Raw genomic sequence first — 17,935 nt, forward strand, 5'->3', positions numbered from 1 at the left:
CATAGTCAGCTGAGTATCTGGAGGCCATGTGTTGACGTCTCCCCTTCTAATTGTTGATTGGCCGTTTCACATGGAAATGATTATTTGATGGAAAATGCAGTCACTGCAAGATTTAAATTTTCTGTGGGAAAATTTCAATTTTGTTGACATTTTGTCAGGAAAATCAAAATGAAAGGCTTTGTTTTGGGCCAGGCCATCCTAAATCAAAATATTTCAGTGTGTTCAACTGAATCAAAATGTTTCATTTCAGGGCATTTCACCATTCATTTGTGTGCACCAGAGCTGCCTCAGAGGGGTTATTCAGATATCTCATAGACCAATTCTCTTCTTCGGGCTGGGGTCCCTGGCTGGACATCATCTCCCACAATACATTGCAGTCTCTCCTCTACTTGAAGCACAGTTATACATCATGGCAGTTGCATAAACATGCTACATCTTGAAAGATGTAATCCAGCCAGGGAGCCTGGCCCATAGAGGAGAATGGGGAAACCCAAACTACAAGTTCCATGAACCCTTTGTGGCAGCTCATGGAGGCACAACTTTAATTGCTGAACCACCTCAAAATATGTTTTCACAATGCAAACTTAAATTTTTCTGAACTTTCTGTTCTGTTAAAAAAAGTTGATATTTTGACTTTTCGTCCCACATTAAGATTAAACAAATTTTAAAACATCAGTCTTTCCTGTAGCACAGAAATTCTCATTTTCAACCAGTTCTGCCATTACCACTTGTTGGACATTGTTTCCGCTGACCAAAGCCTGTGTCCCCCATTCACCAGACAACATAACAGAGGTTGCCTAGATCACACTTGCCAAGCCGGGGGTAGAACACACAGCACTAATATCATAGAGCCAAGTTTTGTTTAGCCTAGTCACGCAGCCCCTGGGAACAAGTCTGCCACCTTTGCAGGTGGAATTGCTGTCTGGGAGACATATAGCTGAATTGCCTGGCCAGTAGTCAAACAGGATGGCATTTCAGTGCAGTGATAGTGTTTAGTGAATGAAGAAGAGGCAGCATCAGCAAAGAAAGCTAAGAAAATAAACTGAGACCCAGAAGAATTGGGTTTTGTCTCCTCTACCCCTTGTTTGCTGTGTGATGCTGGGGAAGTGACTTCTCTGAGGTCTGTGCAGGGAAACCACCCATAAACACATGATTCAGGAGGAATGGTTTGTGGTAAAGGAATTGTCCAGGGACTCAAAAGACCAGAATTCAGGTTCTTTCTTGGGCAGTGACATACTTATTTACCTTGACAAACTCATTTGCTGTCTGATACCCAGTTTCCCATTCTATAAGCTATTTTGGCTCCTTTGGGTGCATAACTACATATATGCTATCATAAACATACAGATAAGGGTAGCATAAAATCCCTCCTTTTCCTGTAAGGGGTTAAGAAGCTCAAATAACCTAGTTGGCACCTGACCAGAAGGACCAATGGGGAAAGAAGATACTTTCAAATCTGTGGGGGGAGAGGCTTTGTTTGTGTGTTCCCTCTGGAGACAAAGAGAGAGACCAAGCAGGTAATCCAGCTCCTACTGAAATGATACATCTAAAATTACAGAAATTGTAAGTAATAGCAAGGAAATGCATTAGATTATCTTTTGTTTTAGCTTGTGAATTTTCCATATGCTAAGAGGGAGGTTTATTCCTGTTTTGCAATGTTAAAGTTAAGCCTACAGGGGAATCCTCTGTGTTTTAAGTCTTTTTATTACCCTGTAAAATTACCTTCTATCCTGATTTTACAGAGGTGCTTCTTTTACTTTTTTTTTATAATAAAGTTCTTCTTTTAAGAACCTGATTGGTTTTTAGTGTCCTAAAAACCAAAGGGTCTGGTCTGTACACATCTTGTTAACCTATTTGGCTGGTATATTATTCTCAAGTCTCCCCAGGAAAGGGGGTGAAGGGGCTTGAGGGGGATATTTGGGGTGGGGGATAGGGCTCCATGTGGCCCCTCCCTGAATGTTTGTTTAAATCACTTGGTGATTGCAGCAATACCATCCAAGGACAAGGAACAGAATTTGTGCCTTGGGGAAGTTTTTAACCTAAGCTGGAGGAAAATAAGCTTAGGGGGTCTTTCATGCAGGTTTCCACACCTGTACCCCAGAGTTCAGAGTGCAGAGGGACCCCTGACATATGCACGTGGAATTACCTGGAATTAATGGGAACAGAGAAAAGTCTGTGTCAAATCCACTAGACAGCCAATAAATCTAGCTTCTCTCTTTCTCATTCCCTCAAGCAGGAAAGAAACCCGATTTTATTAAATCTGGGCTCCACATACATAGCCAAGTTTAATGTACTTTCCTGTGTAAAGAAGGACAGGAAAATATTGTCAGTGTCCTAAAACTCCCTAGGCCTGGTATCTGCCCCCTGCCACCCCCTCTCCCCCCTCCACGTCCCCCCCCTACACTTCTCGTTCTCTGACAGATCTGAAACCTCAATAATTTGTTCAGGCATGTATGCTATTTATAAACCTTAAGTCACCAGTCAGAGTGACTTTATACAGAAATCAAATTATCATCCAACAATTAACCAATAATCCAGAGGCTATAATATGTTTCGACATGTTATTCTATAAGGACTTGTCAGGAAAGAATGGTTGATAAAATGGTTCATTTGGCAAACAGGTCAACTCATACATGGTACTTGGTGCCCTCAAAGTTTAGAGTCAGTATCCATCTATCAGCTCTATCAAAATGGTGGTGTGTGATTTCCTCAGGGCTGGAATTTGACACAGGCACAATACACAGGTGCCTAGGACCCTGACTCCCATCCATGTGATAACATCAGAATCTCAGCTTGATTTTCTTTAAAACAAATGTGTTTCCAGCCCTTGTGGTTGTGAGGAAAAGGTTAAGAACATGACCCAAGTATAACTGATGCAGTGGTGTCTGCCTGAGTGTTCAGAGAGTCTGATACAATTGCTTTAAGAGAGAGAACAGCCCCATGTGTAACCCATGCAGTGATATCTGCCTAAGTCTGGGAAGATCAATCAGAAAGGAGGAACTGCCCCTTCTGTAACCAAGGCACTAAGGCCTGCCTTAGAGTGCTGACATCCTACAGCAGGGGAAGCAACCAATAGTACCAAGGTGGCAGACATCTGGCCCCCTACTCACTACCACTGATGACCATACCTCCTGCTGCTGCATAGGTGGGGAGGGTGGAGCCTTCCTGTTGTTTGAGGAGGAGAGGGAAAAAATAAAGTGGGTGGCTACTACTGTAACACCACACCTGTGGATAGGTTGTTAACAAGAGGTATGGAACCTGGGACTTCTGGATGACCATAAGCCTTTATTGCCTTAGCTAGAAGAATCAGTTCTACTAGCGAACTCTATAGTAGGTTCACTAGCCAGCATCTGTGGCATTGGACCAGCAGCATTGGACATGAGTGCTCGAATGTCCACTATAAACGGAGGTTGCAAAGCCAGTCATGGCAATTAGAAGGAACTGCCAGTGTAGCTGTTTCCTTCCAGAGAGAGGCAGCTCTTGTGGGAAGTGTGTGGTGCTTATTTGCACCTATTGGAACTGTGTCAGCCTTATGTGCAGCAGCTTGTTTTCATCTGGCACAGCCCTCCATGCAGTTGTAAGGGTGACGGCATCTTGTCTTGAAATTTTGGGGGGCACTGTCTGAGCCAGCACAGAAATTAGATGTTAATGTGCAGCTCAGGCAACCGTTAATGGTACAGGTGGTCGTGTTCAGCTCTGAATCATGTGAAGCGTATGCCAGCTTCTTCCCCAAACTGCTGCGCAGTATTTCACTGGTGCAAATACCAGCACCAGGGCGAGCCAATATAAATGACTTCTGTTGTCAGTCATCAGCTGTGTCTGTATCCTTTCTGTGTGCTGCCTCAGCCAGAGAGCCGACACAGCGCACCTCGATCGAACTGCCCACAAAGACCACAAGACCTGATTAGTAGCGAAAGCACCCAGCCAGGTTTATTGTTAATGAAGCACAGACTTTCTTTCTATTACAACTCCTACTAAACTTTCTGTAAATTAGTTCAGGTAATGGCTAAGAAATAGATTCCTTAGAGACTATTGCCGAGAGTATATCCCTGGGTAATCATCAGAGGCAATTAAGCTCTACCAGGAATTCAAATCTGCTGGTAATGAGAGCAAGGAAACTATTCAACTACTGGATCAAGCCCAGACACAATCAATGAAGAGAGAGAGTTACAAAGATGGACTTTACTCACTCTAGGCAGAAAGCCTATCAAACCATCAAAACACTTTATGGCGATTCAAGCCTTGGCAAAAAGAAGTTTCCAGTCATCACAAATGCTGTCACATCCCAGCTAGTGGATAATGGCAGTACACAGAACTTGGGTAAGTCTTGCAGCTGTGCAGCAAAGGTAGCTGAGGTTACAGAAAGGTTGCAGGCTCTCCATCAATCAGTCCTGATGGCACCTTTTTCAGCTAAAGAGCTGGACCAGCCCATAAAGTTTATTAAAAGAGGAAAGATGTCAGACCTGGATTACAGCCACATGGAGCTCCTTCATAGAATCATAGAAGATTAAGGTTGGAAGAGACCTCAGAAGGTCCTCTATTGCAACCCCCTGCTCAAAGCAGGGCCGATACCAACTAAATCATCTCATCCAGGGCTTTGTCAAGCCGGGCCTTAAAAACCTCTAAGGATGGAGATTCCACCATCTCCCGAGGTAACCCATTCCAGTGCTTCACCACCCTCCTAGTGAAATAGGTTTTCCTAATATCCAACCTAGACCTCCTGCATTGCAACTTGAGACCATTGCTCCTTGTTCTGTTATCTGCCACCACTGAGAACAGCTCAGCTCCATCCTCTTTGGAACCCCCTTTCAGTTAATTGAAGGCTGCTATCAAATCCCCCCTCACTCTTCTCTTCTGCAGACTAAACAAGCCCTGTTCCCTCAGCCTCTCCTAGTAAGCCAAGTGCCCTAGCTCCCTGATCATTTTCATTGCCCTCTGCTGGACTCTCTCCAATTTGTCCACATTCTTTCTGTAGTGGGGAGCCCAAAACTAGATGCAGTACTCCAAATGTGGCCTCATCAGTGCTGAATGGAGCGGAATAATCACTTCCCTCGATCTGCAGGTAATGCTGCTAATGCAGCCCAATATGCCGCTAGCCTTCTTGGCAACAAGGGCACTCTGCTGACTCATATCCAGCTTCTCAGCCACTGTAATCCTCTTTGCCTAGGCCCCAAAGCCAAAAATTGCCTGCTTCGGTGTCATAATCAGTTTTTCCAGGTCAACTGCATCCCACAAATCTGGTGCAGGTCAAAGTCTGTAGCCATTCCGAAATCAGGAAAACTGCTGGAAGATCCCCAGAGCTACTGACTCATCACTCTCCTTTGTGCCATATACAAGCTTATGGAGAGCCTGATTCTGATATGTAGCCATGAGGTTATTGAACCACAATTGCCCTTTGTTTAAGCTGGCTGCAGACGAGGATGCTGTACCCAAGATCACGTTATTTGCCTAACAGAAGACATTGAAGATGCCTTTGATGTGGGCAAGAAAGTTGGCGCTGTTCTGCTGGATCTGTCACCTGCACATGACACTGCCTGCTAAATTGTTTCATATTGTTCCCTGTAAACCCATGGTGAAGTTCATCATGGAAGTGATAAGGAATCAGAACTTTAACTTGCAAGCTGGAGACAGTCAGCCAGCTTTGGCAGCGCCATCCAGCCTGAACAGAGGGAGTTATGGTTTCAGGAGAAGGAAGGCCCAGCTATCCAGAGAAGAACAGCTCCAGGCCCCCAACAAATGGCTCCTGCCACTACCACCCCAAACAGGAAAGAAGCCTTTCAGAGGCTGTGTGGGGCTGTGGTATAGGGTGTGCAGGACTGTATGGGTAGCAGGTGGGCCGGGTGGGCAGTGCTGCAGTGTAGAGCCCATGTATGCGTGTACCCAGAGTGCCATGATATTGTAAACTGAGCCTGGGTGACTCCTGCCCAAATGAAGATTCACTTAGACACTCAATGAATTGTCCAAGTCAAATGCTGAGTTACATGTGTATTTGTGGGCACATCTCAGGCCTCTCTGTAGCCCCCAAACTCAGCTCAACTGAGACCATCAGTCAAGTGTGTTTAGCAGTTATCACACCCCTGCCACTCAGCTGGAATGACATGATGAAACTGTTAGCTCAAGCAGAGGCTAAATGCAAGAAATTTTGATCAAAAACAGTTCATCGGCAGAGCATCTGCAGCATCGTCCTCAACATTCATGTGTTCTGACTTGCAGTGAGCGTGGGTCCTCTACGGGAGTGTCAGAAACATCTGGTTCACAGCAGCATGCATTAGGGACAGGTTAAAAGACGGCTCTAGAAACAAGAGTTTTTCCCAAGAGAGGGATAGCTGTTCTGTTAAAGACACATTGTCTGATAGCTTGGTCTCATGCTTCACCTACAACACAAGTTCTCTGCAAAAAAGAACAAAAACAAAAAGAAGAAGAGGAGGAAGGATCAGGGTAGGTTTTATTCTGCAATCTGCTGCGTGGCACATTTCAGAGGGTGCACACACCTGGCCCTCAAGCTTTCTCCTTTACAACTTTCTGTTACTATTGTTTGCCAGAGTTGGTGGATAATCTGATCCGCATGTGCTGTGCTCAGAACTGTCCTTCTAAACTAAGTAAAGCTGTGGTGAATGGGTGACCTCCAACTCGCTGATGAATGAAGTGGTGAGGCTGAGTTGGTAGGTAGAACTCTCCCTTCCCAGGAGATACTGAACCAATGACTCATGATGGGGCACTGAGATATGGGTGGGACATATCTTCTCAGACACAAATGCTTGTGATCAATAAGGATCCTATGTTGCTCTGTTTACAAAGATCCTTATTTATTATTCTGAGAGCAAAAGAGGATAACCCTACATAAGAACAAGTCTAGCTTGGGGGAAAAGGAGGTTGAAGATGGGATGCTGTCAGGACCCATCCTCATTCTAGCATGGGTAATTAAGTAGCCCCTGCAGCTTCAGGTGGATATGGTATTCATCTCCAATTCCAGTTCTTAAACTGGTGAGCAGTGTTGCTGTGAGCTGTTAAACAGTGGCTGTGCTTCACTACAGAGGTGGCTGCATTCCAGTATATCCCACAGAGGTGTTCTGAAGCTTAATTGAGTATCATATCTGTGAAGCATCTTGAGGCCTGGCCAAGGCATTCATGTGCTCCAGCTCCTGGGTTCTGGCCAATCAGAGGTAAGTAGAGGAGAGCACAGCCAGCAACTGCCTGAGCTGTACCTGGCACTCTCTGTGAAGTGTATATTGGGACTACTTTAACATATGCCTTTTACTGGCGCTCTTGGCAGGCAGGTGACACATTGGTACAGTGGCTAAGAAGAGGTCAAAGGAGGTCAAGCCGAGCCTCAAGGGAGCTGATTGGCAGCACCTCGCTCATCACCTCTGAATTCAGCCCTCCCTCCTTCTCTGTAGAAGTGAATTCCCACTCAGCACATTATCTCCCATTTCATTAGCAATTCTCCCACAAGCTGCAGAGAACCCAGCCTGCTGCCAGGCTGAAATCGGCCCTGAGAAAATCCTGGATAGTCTTTCCCCAAAAGCACTGGGCAAGGTCAATTCTTTTCCTGAATCTCTTGGATTCCAGTAGCATAGCAGGGCGGTGCCAGAGCTCATTTTGTGTTACCACTACCTGAGGGGACTACACAACTGGAGATCAGGGGTCAGCACGAACCCCAGAAGTCCCAGTTGTCAGAGGAGATGGACCCAGCATGGGTTTCACTTCAGGTGGATGAGTGGTGTTGGTCTCTTGGAGATGTTTTCATCCTGGGTTTTCAGTGCATGCCAGTGAGATACACTGATATCAAATGATGAAGTCGTTGTTGCATTATGTGACTGCATCAGCCTGGGCATGCCCAAAGAGACCCCGTTGTACAGCATTCCACATTGCTGCCCTGACCGGAAATGGCATCAAACAGCTCACGGAAGGCTAACGCAATGAGCCATCAAGTCTGCAGGCTGGGTCAAGGATTTTGATTGGCTCTCAGTTACTGTCCCAGCCCATCAATAGTGGGCAAGTATGACCGGTGGGCCAGCAAACAGGCCCCCTATTTAAGAGGAGAACTCTGCTCTGTGCATTGCCATAGGTAAGCAGGGCTCGTTGGAGGGACTCTGCCCAGCTGGAAACACTGAGGAACATCTGACACAAAGGAAGGGCAAGATCAGACACAGGCAGAGCCGACTCTACTGTTTTTGCCTCCCCAAGCAGCACGCTGAATTGCCGCCGTGGACAGCGGGGGCAGCCCGTGTGCCGTTAGGGCGACATGCGCATGACTCTACTTTCCCCTCAGCCCTGACCTGGTCCTGCCACCCATGTGCCCCCGCTCTCTCAGGCCAGCCAGGGCACTTAGCAGGGCGACACGCGGATCCCAGCACACACCATTGACCTGCCAGGACCGAGCTCCCTGCAACAAACTCTTGGAAACCCCCCACCCCACCCACTCGGTGCTGTTGCAACTCATCCGACCAGCGCGGCCAGCCATGGGAGATACGTTCCGACTTCAGGAAGGGCCAGCCTGGAATGGGGCAAGGAGTGGTACCCAGCACCCGGGGGGAGCTACATGTGGGTAACATATGTCCCCCGCCCCTCCCCTCCTCCAGTCAGGCCCAGGCCTCCCAAGGGGATGTCTCTCCCTCCAGCCACACTCTGGCCAAACTGACCCGTTACTCTGTGAGGCTGCTGTGGGTCAGCCCCAGCCAGCCGCCCACAGGCACTGCCTGAGTTGCACGGGACCCTGGCACTCTCCCAACTGAGCTGCGGCCCAGAGCTGGTGCATGTGGAGTGTCCGCGCTTCTATCTCCATGGGCCCTGCTCGGCCCGCTGGGGATGGCTCAGGAGGAGCTGGCTCTGAACCTGGCTCCAGACCCCACTGGGCTGGACGCTTGCAACTGGCTATGGCAGGGGTATTGTGCTAGGCTCTGCAGCCTCCACTGCTGGCCACCAGGACTGGCTCTACTGTTTTTTGCCCCCAAGCAGGACGCTGAATTGCTGCCACAGATGGCGGGGGCAGTCCGTGTGCCGTTAGGGCAGCATGTGCATTTCTGCGGCGGCAGCAATTTGGCGGCAGCTTCTGTCTTCAGCTGGAAGACAAAAGCTGCGCCGCCACGGACAGCTAAACATAGAAGCTGCCGCCAAATTGCCGTTGCCGCGGAAACGCATGTGTTGCCCTAACGGCACACAGACTGCCCCACCATCAATTCGGCGCATTGCTTGGGGGCAAAAACACAGGGACTGCCGCCTCTTGTAGATTGCCGCCCCCAAGCACCTGCTTGGGATGCTGGTGCCTGGAGCTGTCCCTGGACGCAGGACATTGGTTCAAAGAGCTGTAAGTCTTGAGAGCTTTAAATGTCTCTGTGGCTAAGAAATTCCTTTGCCAAGCCTGGGGGGCTTACCTCCCTGGCACCTTGTACGCAAAGCGGTTAAACTAGAAGGCCAGAGTGCCTCGGTGGGCAGTGTGTAAGTGACTGGGGGGAGTGGGTGGTTGGGAGGTCTCTGACACTGATTTTGGGGTCTAGAGCAGCTGTGCCCCACATCCCAAGGAAGGGCATGAGCCCAGGAGTGTGCCATAGGATCACAGAGCTAGACACAGTGACTGGATTCTACCCAGACCCAAATGGCTTGGAAGCTCATGGAACCCAACAATTAGGTCCACTGGAAGGAGACTGGTGCCTGTACAGAAGGAGACTGGGTCAGGTTGTAACATCCAGCACTAGGACTGTAGGGACAAAAATGACATAAAAGCTAAACTTCCTGTTTGCTTTGAGTTTGGCCAGGACTCTGTAACCCACTGGTGAGTGTGTGCTACAGGTTCTCCACTGTACCTGATCCACAGAGAACGTGAGCTTGTTACAGCCCACCCACGGCTGCCTGACTCTTTAGCTGTAGCCACTCATGTTCTTACCTCCAGTGGTCCCTGGTTCAATCCCCAGTGTGTTGACCAAGCTGGGGGCCATCATATATGCGGCAGTAATCTGCCCTGTAGCCATCACCCAGCCCCTACTACCGTGAATGCTGATTCCCAACTGTGCCACTGGCAGAACCATGGCCTTGTGTACTATTGCCTGTCTGAGGAGCGAGGGAGCCTCCTAGCTTTCTACACTGGTACAGTCCTGAGCTGGAGCCCCTCTGCATCAAAGCACGCAGAGCCTCTGGGACAGCACTTGTCACCCATGCTTATTTGTATGCACTGTTTGAAAGCTGGTGGTGTGTTAAGTGGGATGGAATATACAGTGTTAGCATAACCCAGACCCTGCCCAGTATTAAACAGTGTTAAACAGGATTTGATTCACAGAGATCTGCTCAGTGCCATGGCAAATACCCCATTAAACGGACTTCTAAACCTTTTAGTAAAGATATAGAAATGAAGGAAAACAGTTAATGTGTTTGAAATGCAAAGTATTAAGTGAGGCTTTCTTTTTAACAACATCCCTTATTCCCTTTCCCCACAGCTGGACAGAGTCTTTAAAGTGAAAAAGCCCCTGTCTGACAATCCTTTAGATGGTAAGAACTGTCCATCTGGGGGGGAAGAGAAGACATTCGTTGAGAGGGGCTGGAGCAGTCATTATTGCTGTTGTTAAATTGGATCTCATTTCCTAAGAAGACAAAACAAGACAAACATGAGGGGAGAGAAAAGAACGGCAAAGGCAGAAAATGCAGCTTCTGTCTCTGGGATTGACTCTGACATGCAGCCTCACTGCTGGAAAAACACAGACCCAACACATGGTCTGACCAGCTGTGCCGAGACCTGGCAAACTCATACCAGGATCAGGCTGTTTAGGGCACTGGTTTAGCTACCTCCATCTGGCCACAGGCTCATAGCAGTGCCGTAAAGTGGATGGTCTTGGCCAGCTAAGTCAAATTCTTATTAAGACAGAAGGGACAAGCAGAGGATTAGGAAAGAGACGAAATAAAGTGGGGAAGGAAAAGAACACACAAAGCTGGCAAAGTCCCACTTGGCGGGATTCAGCCATAGCTGGTGTAGGTGGTGATGTCATCGGGATCCCTCTCTCTGACCTGATTGGGTCAGGACACCTCTCAGGATTAGCACAAAGAAGGGCCAGGCCCAGGAGATGGTGAGGTTGGTAGCCATGATAGTGAAGGTCACTCCAGTAGCCAGCTTTTCTCCCAAAGTCTCTTTCTGTAAGAAACCCTGAAGGCAGTGGTGAATAGAACAACCCATCCCCTCATTATTTTGTTTACCACTTGGGCCTAATATCAGACATGCCAATACTAGCTCATTGACTTTCAGTCTCACCTTGTTCCTATTTACCAGACATGAGTTTAACACAGTCTTTAAGTTATGGGCTTTTCATTTGGACTCAGTCACTCTGTCTCCCCTTTGCACCTTTACCCATCAGCATTTCTAGGTTATTGTGACACCTTAGGACCTTCCGCTCCTCCCTTCTCACAGCTAAGCTCAGAATGAGAGTAAATTGATAGGCCAGTCATCACACTGTGTTGCTGCCTGATAGAAACCAGCAGGGATTCTCTTGCACCTGAGGGCTGCAGCTCTTAGGAAGAGGCTTCTATACCTCTGCCATTAGATACATATTTCCTATGGAAATCCATGTGACTGCACCACCCTGCTGTGCATTTCCCTGAATAGAAAGATATTCTGCACTTCCAGAGTCACAGGCCGGCATTCTAATATTAGTACTTATTTAAGTTGTATTCAAAGGGAAGACGGACATTAGCCTCCCACACACTCCAGTAGCATTGGTGAACATAGGTTTAAGGCAGCCTGAGTGTGCGGGAGTCTCAGTTACAAGCAGGGAGTCCAGCTCACAGCCTATACATCACTTTTGGAGCTGAGGGACTTCCACAAATGCATCCTCCCCCACCCCCGGTATCTGTGACTGGCAAGCCCTTAACCAGTGTTCTCCTTGGTCTCTTACAGATTGCAGTGAATGGTGGGCCAGAGGTGAAGGATTTAAACCCAGTGCCAGGAAGAATGAACAAGGTTCACTATGGATAATACAAATGAGATTTCTGTCGGAGGACGGGGAAAGGGGAATCTCGGATGAGGTAGTAAAAAGCCCCTAATCTCTGACTCTTAAGCCCTTCACCAGGAGGAAAGCACCATTTCCTGAGCTGCTTCACCCCAACTGGCTCCTGGAAGTACAGATCTGACTCACTTGCCTGATTATTAATCTGATTTCCAAGGATCTGGAGGAGAATTTCTGGCTTGGTGCCAGGAAGCGCATTAGAGACATTGACTTTCTGCCCACTGGCCATGCAGGGACATTCTCTCCCCTCTTACTGACAATAATGGAAAACCCAGCAAAGGGGCAGAGGATTTCTTAATGAGGACTCCATGTGTTTAACCCCTGCGGAGCCCTTGGGAACAGCACTGGAGAGTGTTAGGTGATGTTGTGGAGGATCTATCTGAAGGCTCAGTGAGGGACCCGCTTTTCTGCCTAAAGAGCAGAGCTACTGGATTTAAACCTTTGGGATCAGCTGTTATTAAGCAATGCACTTGGAATTCCAGGTGCATTGCTTTGCTGCAGCACCCTGATGTGAGACCCTTGAGAGCTGAGATTGTCTATTGATTTGTCCTTTCAGGGACTTTTTATGGGGGGTTGTTCCTGGTGGCCTTGGTGCTTTGTCTATAACTGATGAGCCTCTTCACTCAGCCCATGGGCCTCCTCCCTTGAAGTGAAACAAGGAGGCGCAAGAGAGAGAGAGAGGGAGGGCAGCTCACCTCACCATGGTGCTGCCGCCGCCTGACAAGCGCCACGTGTGTCTGACCACCATTGTCATCATGACCAGCATGGCCTTCATGGATGCCTACCTGGTGGAGCAGAACCAAGGGCCACGGAAGATTGGTGTCTGCATCATTGTCCTGGTGGGAGACATCTGCTTCCTCATTGTGCTGCGCTATGTGGCAGTATGGGTGGGCGCTGAGGTGAAAACAGCCAAGCGGGGCTACGCCATGATCCTGTGGTTTCTCTACATCTTTGTGCTGGAGATTAAACTGTATTTTATATTTCAGAATTACAAAGCAGACAAGAAGAATCTGGAGACAGTGGCCAGGAAGGCCTTGACCTTACTCCTGTCCATCTGTGTGCCAGGGCTCTACTTGGTGCTGGTTGCCTTGGACAGCATGGAGTACATAAGAACCTTCAGGAAGAAGGAGGATCTGCGGGGACGCCTCTTCTGGGTGGCCCTGGACCTGCTGGATATATTAGATATTCAGGCCAATCTATGGGAGCCACACAAGACTGGGCTTCCCATCTGGGCAGAAGGGCTCATGTTCTTCTATTGTTACATACTGCTCTTGACCCTGCCTTGTGTCTCTCTTAGTGAGATTAGCATGCAAGGGGAGCACATTGCTCCGCAGAAAATGATGCTGTACCCTGTGCTGAGCCTGGTCACCATCAACATTGTCACCATATTCATCCGGGCCATTAACATGGTCTTGTTCCAGGACAGCAGGGTCTCCACTATCTTTATTGGCAAGAACATCATTGCCATAGCCACCAAAGCATGCACTTTCTTAGAGTATAAGAAACAGGTGAAAGAATTCCCCCAGAATGCTATTGCCCTGGAGCTCCAGCAGAACTCAATCTCTCACAATCAGACTATCCACAGTACACAGGGAATTTCTCATGAGCAGTCACCCACCAGGGAAATTCTGGATACATGACGGATCACCTCCAGACATCAGCATTGGCTTGCATTGCATTGGGGGGTGTAGGGAGGTGAGAAGCTGCTCTCTCATTGTATGGGGCGTGCGTGATGGATGAGTCCCAACAAGGAGAGCTCTCCCAGGCACAAAACACTTACCAAGTTTTAATCAAACTATGGAGTGTTTCCTAGACCTCTTCATCTCAGGTATAGCCCTAGGAATTCTCCAGAATAACCAAATGAACTTGCAAAAGACCAGAACCAGCTACGCCTCTGTTTTCCTTCCACTCACTCCTCCCCTGCCCAACCAAGTTCCCTGATGCTGAGATTTGTCTCTTTGTTCCTTAAGACTCTCACCTTTGCTCCAAGTCAGAAATGAAGATATTGCTACCAGAGTTCTTTGTATGGAATGGGAATGGGCGGGAGGGGCGTTTGCACCAGTTAATCCTGTGATTATAGATGTGTCTTATTTCAAACTGTTGTGTTTACTGTTCCCTATTTATAACTGTCTCTTTTTTTATCTTTTCTGGGAATCCCCATTGTTGGGTCTGGTTTCTTTTGGTTTGTAATCCACTGGAACAGCTCCCTTTGCTATTTGTCCCAGCAGGAACAACACAAAAAGTAGCACCCAATACAATAAACAGCTATGTCTCTCCTCTCATTCTCTTGCTACTCGGCTCAGGCTGCTGGTTGGGAAGCAGGGATATCCATCTCTGCTAGTGCACTAAGCCAACTCAGCGGGGAGCAGTATTTGACAAGCTAATGTTAATCTAATGCTGGTGTTTTATGTATCTTGTTCACTTCAGATGACGCAGCACAATATTTCTATTTTTAGAAGGATCTCTCTCTCTCTCGCTCGTGCTGGCAGTGCGAACACTCCTGACTACAACAGATGGTGCAGTGCAGCTGCCCTGGTGAATCCAACCAGGGCCAACATGAGTAGAAGCAGATGCCAAGGAGAGCTAATAATAATGACGATGATGATGCATTTCACTCCAGCATCAGTGTTTATAAAGAGGGCTGCTTTCCACAGCTACTATATTTTTAAAAATAAAATATTTCCATAAAACGGAAAGAAGTGCTGCTTGAGCCACATGACCATGGGAGGGCTGGGAACCAGCACCATGGACAGATCTTCTCCCCTTTCAGCATGGCAAATGGCTCATACAAGCAGCTGTGGGGCAGCTGAATAATAAAAATAAAAACTCAGTGAGAACAAACGGATCTGTAGTTTTGTGTCTGTGTTTGGCGGCATGTGGAGGGTTTGTAGTACTGCAACACTGCTGGTGTCCCATCTCATTTGGGATCACCTGAACTCACAGCAGTTCCTGCCCCAACATTCCAAGCTCCACAGCATCTTCTCTTGCTACTCCATCCTGATTCCAGAGCACATGGCTGTGCTCTCTTCTCCCCAGAGAGCATGATCATGATGCATCTCACGGCCTCCCCCAGGTGCCATAGCTTGCTCGTTCTGCTGCCTAGAGCTAGCTAAAAAAAAAATTGATGGAACAGTTTTCCATCAGAAAATGCTATTTCATCGATTGCAAAATGTTTCATGGGAATGTGTTGATTTTGATGACGTTTTCTATAGAAAAGTTTCAAAATGATTGGCAATCAAACTAGAGTACTGTGCTTTCTCATATCATTTTGCAATTCCCATTTTGTTCCATTCTGATTTTCTTGTTTCAGTTTGATTTTTACATTACATTATAAAATATTAATTCTAATATTATATGGTATTTAAATATATTAAAATTAAACATTTCAGTAAGGTTATTTCAATGTTTCAGAAATGAGATTTTTTTTTCCCAGAATTTCCATTCTGTGAAAATTTCAACTTCATATCCCAATACTGGATGAAAACAAATTTCAGAATGTCCCACAGGCCAAAGTTTCTGATTTCTCTCCTGCTGCCCCTACCCACCATAATACAGCCATGCTGGTACTGCTAACCCCCAAAATAACATGGTCATGCCACTTGCTTTCCTCCCCACCCCAGAGCACATTGCTGCTGAGGCTCCTGTCCTCCCTGAACCAGGAAGCCCTACGTCAAAACCCTGTGAACTAGTCTCCCATTCTGCTTTTCTCGGGGACCATACACAATGCAGGGCACCAGGGCAATGGCAGGACACTGCTGGCATGACATAGATTCTTATTTACCCTGATCAGGTGCCCATGGAATCTAATTTGCCATCAGGCAATAAGTGATCCTTACTGGCTATAGTGCTACTGTAACACACTGTTACCATGAGGGGTATGTGTCATCCCCTGTTCCTGACCCCTAAAGGCTGTGAGTCTGTTGCTGCTTCATACCACCGCCTTCAGAGGTTGGCTGTTCAGCGTGTGCTGCAGCAGCATGTGCTTTTTAGTGCTGGATGACCTGGGTTCAACTGTAGGGGTCAGCCAAGGCAGCGGCCATCCCACTGCAATGCAGATATCTATCAGCTTTCAGTTGGCGGGGCAATATTTTCAGATGCATATGCCTAGACTTCCTACATGGCCTGCTCTCTGGAACGCTGGAGAGGAGGAGGCAGAGGGTGGGCAGCAGTACCTCAGTTCTCATGAAAGCCGCAGCTCGCTTTGATGCTCCTTCTTTGAAGGGGGGGAGGGGCTCACTGAGTAGCTATGGACTGAGCTCTAGGGACACGCCACACTTCCCTGAGAGGACAATGTACAGACCACTCCTCCTTGCAGTGCCATGGCCCAACTGCCACCTTGCCCCTTTGGGGCACTGCACCCTCCTGCTTGCTGCCCCCATGTGCTCACTCACTGCCCTGACAACATCTGTCCCCAGGAGTCCCAAATCACTGAGCTGGAAGGGCCTGTCAGGTGCCACTGCAGCCCTATGGCCTCTGCCGTGAAGCCTTCCTGTGGCGATGGCACCTTCCTCGTAGTTCATGCAAACCACCAGATCTTGCCCTGGGTTGGAGACCCCTTCACAGCCTTTGAGACACTAGGCTTCACTCAGAAATCACTGCAGCCCCACGATACTCCCAGAGCCCTCCAGCAGCAGCTCCACAGTCCTGACCAGGGCCCTGCCTTCCCTGCAGCCTACACGGGCCCTTCCCCCATGCCATCCCCACCTTGCAGTGGGAGAAGGGCAGCGGGGATGGGTGTTCCTGCCAGTTCCCGAGCCAGGCAAGACTGTGGGTTTGCAGGGTTCACTCTGCTCTCTGTGCATGAGGGGCCCAGGCATAATGCTCAGGCTGCTGGGAACCCCAACAGGTAGTGCTGTATCCTCTACAGCCAGACTGCCCAGGCAGTCATCACTCCATCTCTCACCCTGACAGAAAGCTGCTGTCAGGGTGAGAGACGGGCCCGCATCTGCATGTCACTGAGCCTGCAGTGCCCACTTCAGGGTGTGGGCTTGGCCAATCACAGTCAGGGCTTGGGCACAGAGCACCAAGTGGGAGCTTTCGCCCAGTGTCAGGAGTGTTTGAACTTGTCCCAGTTACCATGTTCAGACCTGAATCTGAGCTCCCTTTACCCCAAGGCGGGGGGCAGGGCAGGGCAAGACAGAGGATTGGACCAGGACTGGTTTTAGCCCGTCTCTAGTCAGGACAACAGCCTTGTCTGCATGGGCACCCAGGGGACTGTACTTAGTGTGTCTCACTGCAGCACACTGGGAAAGCTGGAGCCAGCACTCATTATCTGCACAGCAATGGGCAATCTGCACTGATGCCTTCCAGCGCTGACCATACAGGGGACAAGGCCACAGCAACAACACGGTCATCTAGGAACAGCTAGTGTGAGCCCTCATGGCCATGGGATTTTGAAAGAAAAGATACACCTCACCCCTGACACACACACACTCAGCCACTCTACCTGTCCGACCTCACCCCACTGACTCCAGCCCCAGCCACCCCCCTGTACAAGCTGGGACTAAGCCTATTCAGTGACCAGGGTTCCTCGGAGCTGTAACGAGACATAAACTCCTTCATGAGGTTCTATTGCCACCCCAACAAAAGTGCAATCTCCCCGCACACAGCAGACGATTCCCAGATGGCTGTGGGAACATGGGGATATGCTGTCCCTGGTTAGTGTGGATACCCATGGTTAGCTGGCACCCCACACACTGGATCAGAGTCACCAAATTGATCGTATAATTGGTGCTAAATGGAGCTGGTGTTGTCTGCATTCCTCTTGAAACAGAAAGGTAGCCCCCGCTCCACTCCCACCTCCCTGAGAACATGGGCCACAGTAAGTGATGCTACATCTTGCTGTGGGGCTTGTCCCAGATCTAGTGTGGGCTGTGTTCTGAGCCTGAGGATTTACCTGCAAGTCCTAAGAGCCCAGACAATACAGTTGACCCAGGGCAGGGATCTAG

At 48.5% G+C, this 17,935-nt stretch overlaps 1 protein-coding gene across 1 annotated transcript in view; it reads left to right on the forward strand.

The window, feature by feature from the left end:
- Nucleotides 1-15,227, forward strand: part of TMEM121 (transmembrane protein 121) — a 171,906-nt gene extending 156,679 nt beyond the window's left edge. The window contains exon 2 of the mRNA XM_075067995.1: nucleotides 11,879-15,227. Coding sequence (XP_074924096.1) covers nucleotides 12,689-13,627 — 939 coding nt within the window. The 5' untranslated portion in view covers nucleotides 11,879-12,688 and the 3' untranslated portion in view covers nucleotides 13,628-15,227. The remainder of the gene's footprint in view (nucleotides 1-11,878) is intronic.
- Nucleotides 15,228-17,935: the final 2,708 nt, after the last annotated feature.

Source organism: Chelonoidis abingdonii, chromosome 7, assembly GCF_003597395.2.
Source record: "Chelonoidis abingdonii isolate Lonesome George chromosome 7, CheloAbing_2.0, whole genome shotgun sequence".
NCBI lineage: Eukaryota > Metazoa > Chordata > Testudines > Testudinidae > Chelonoidis > Chelonoidis abingdonii.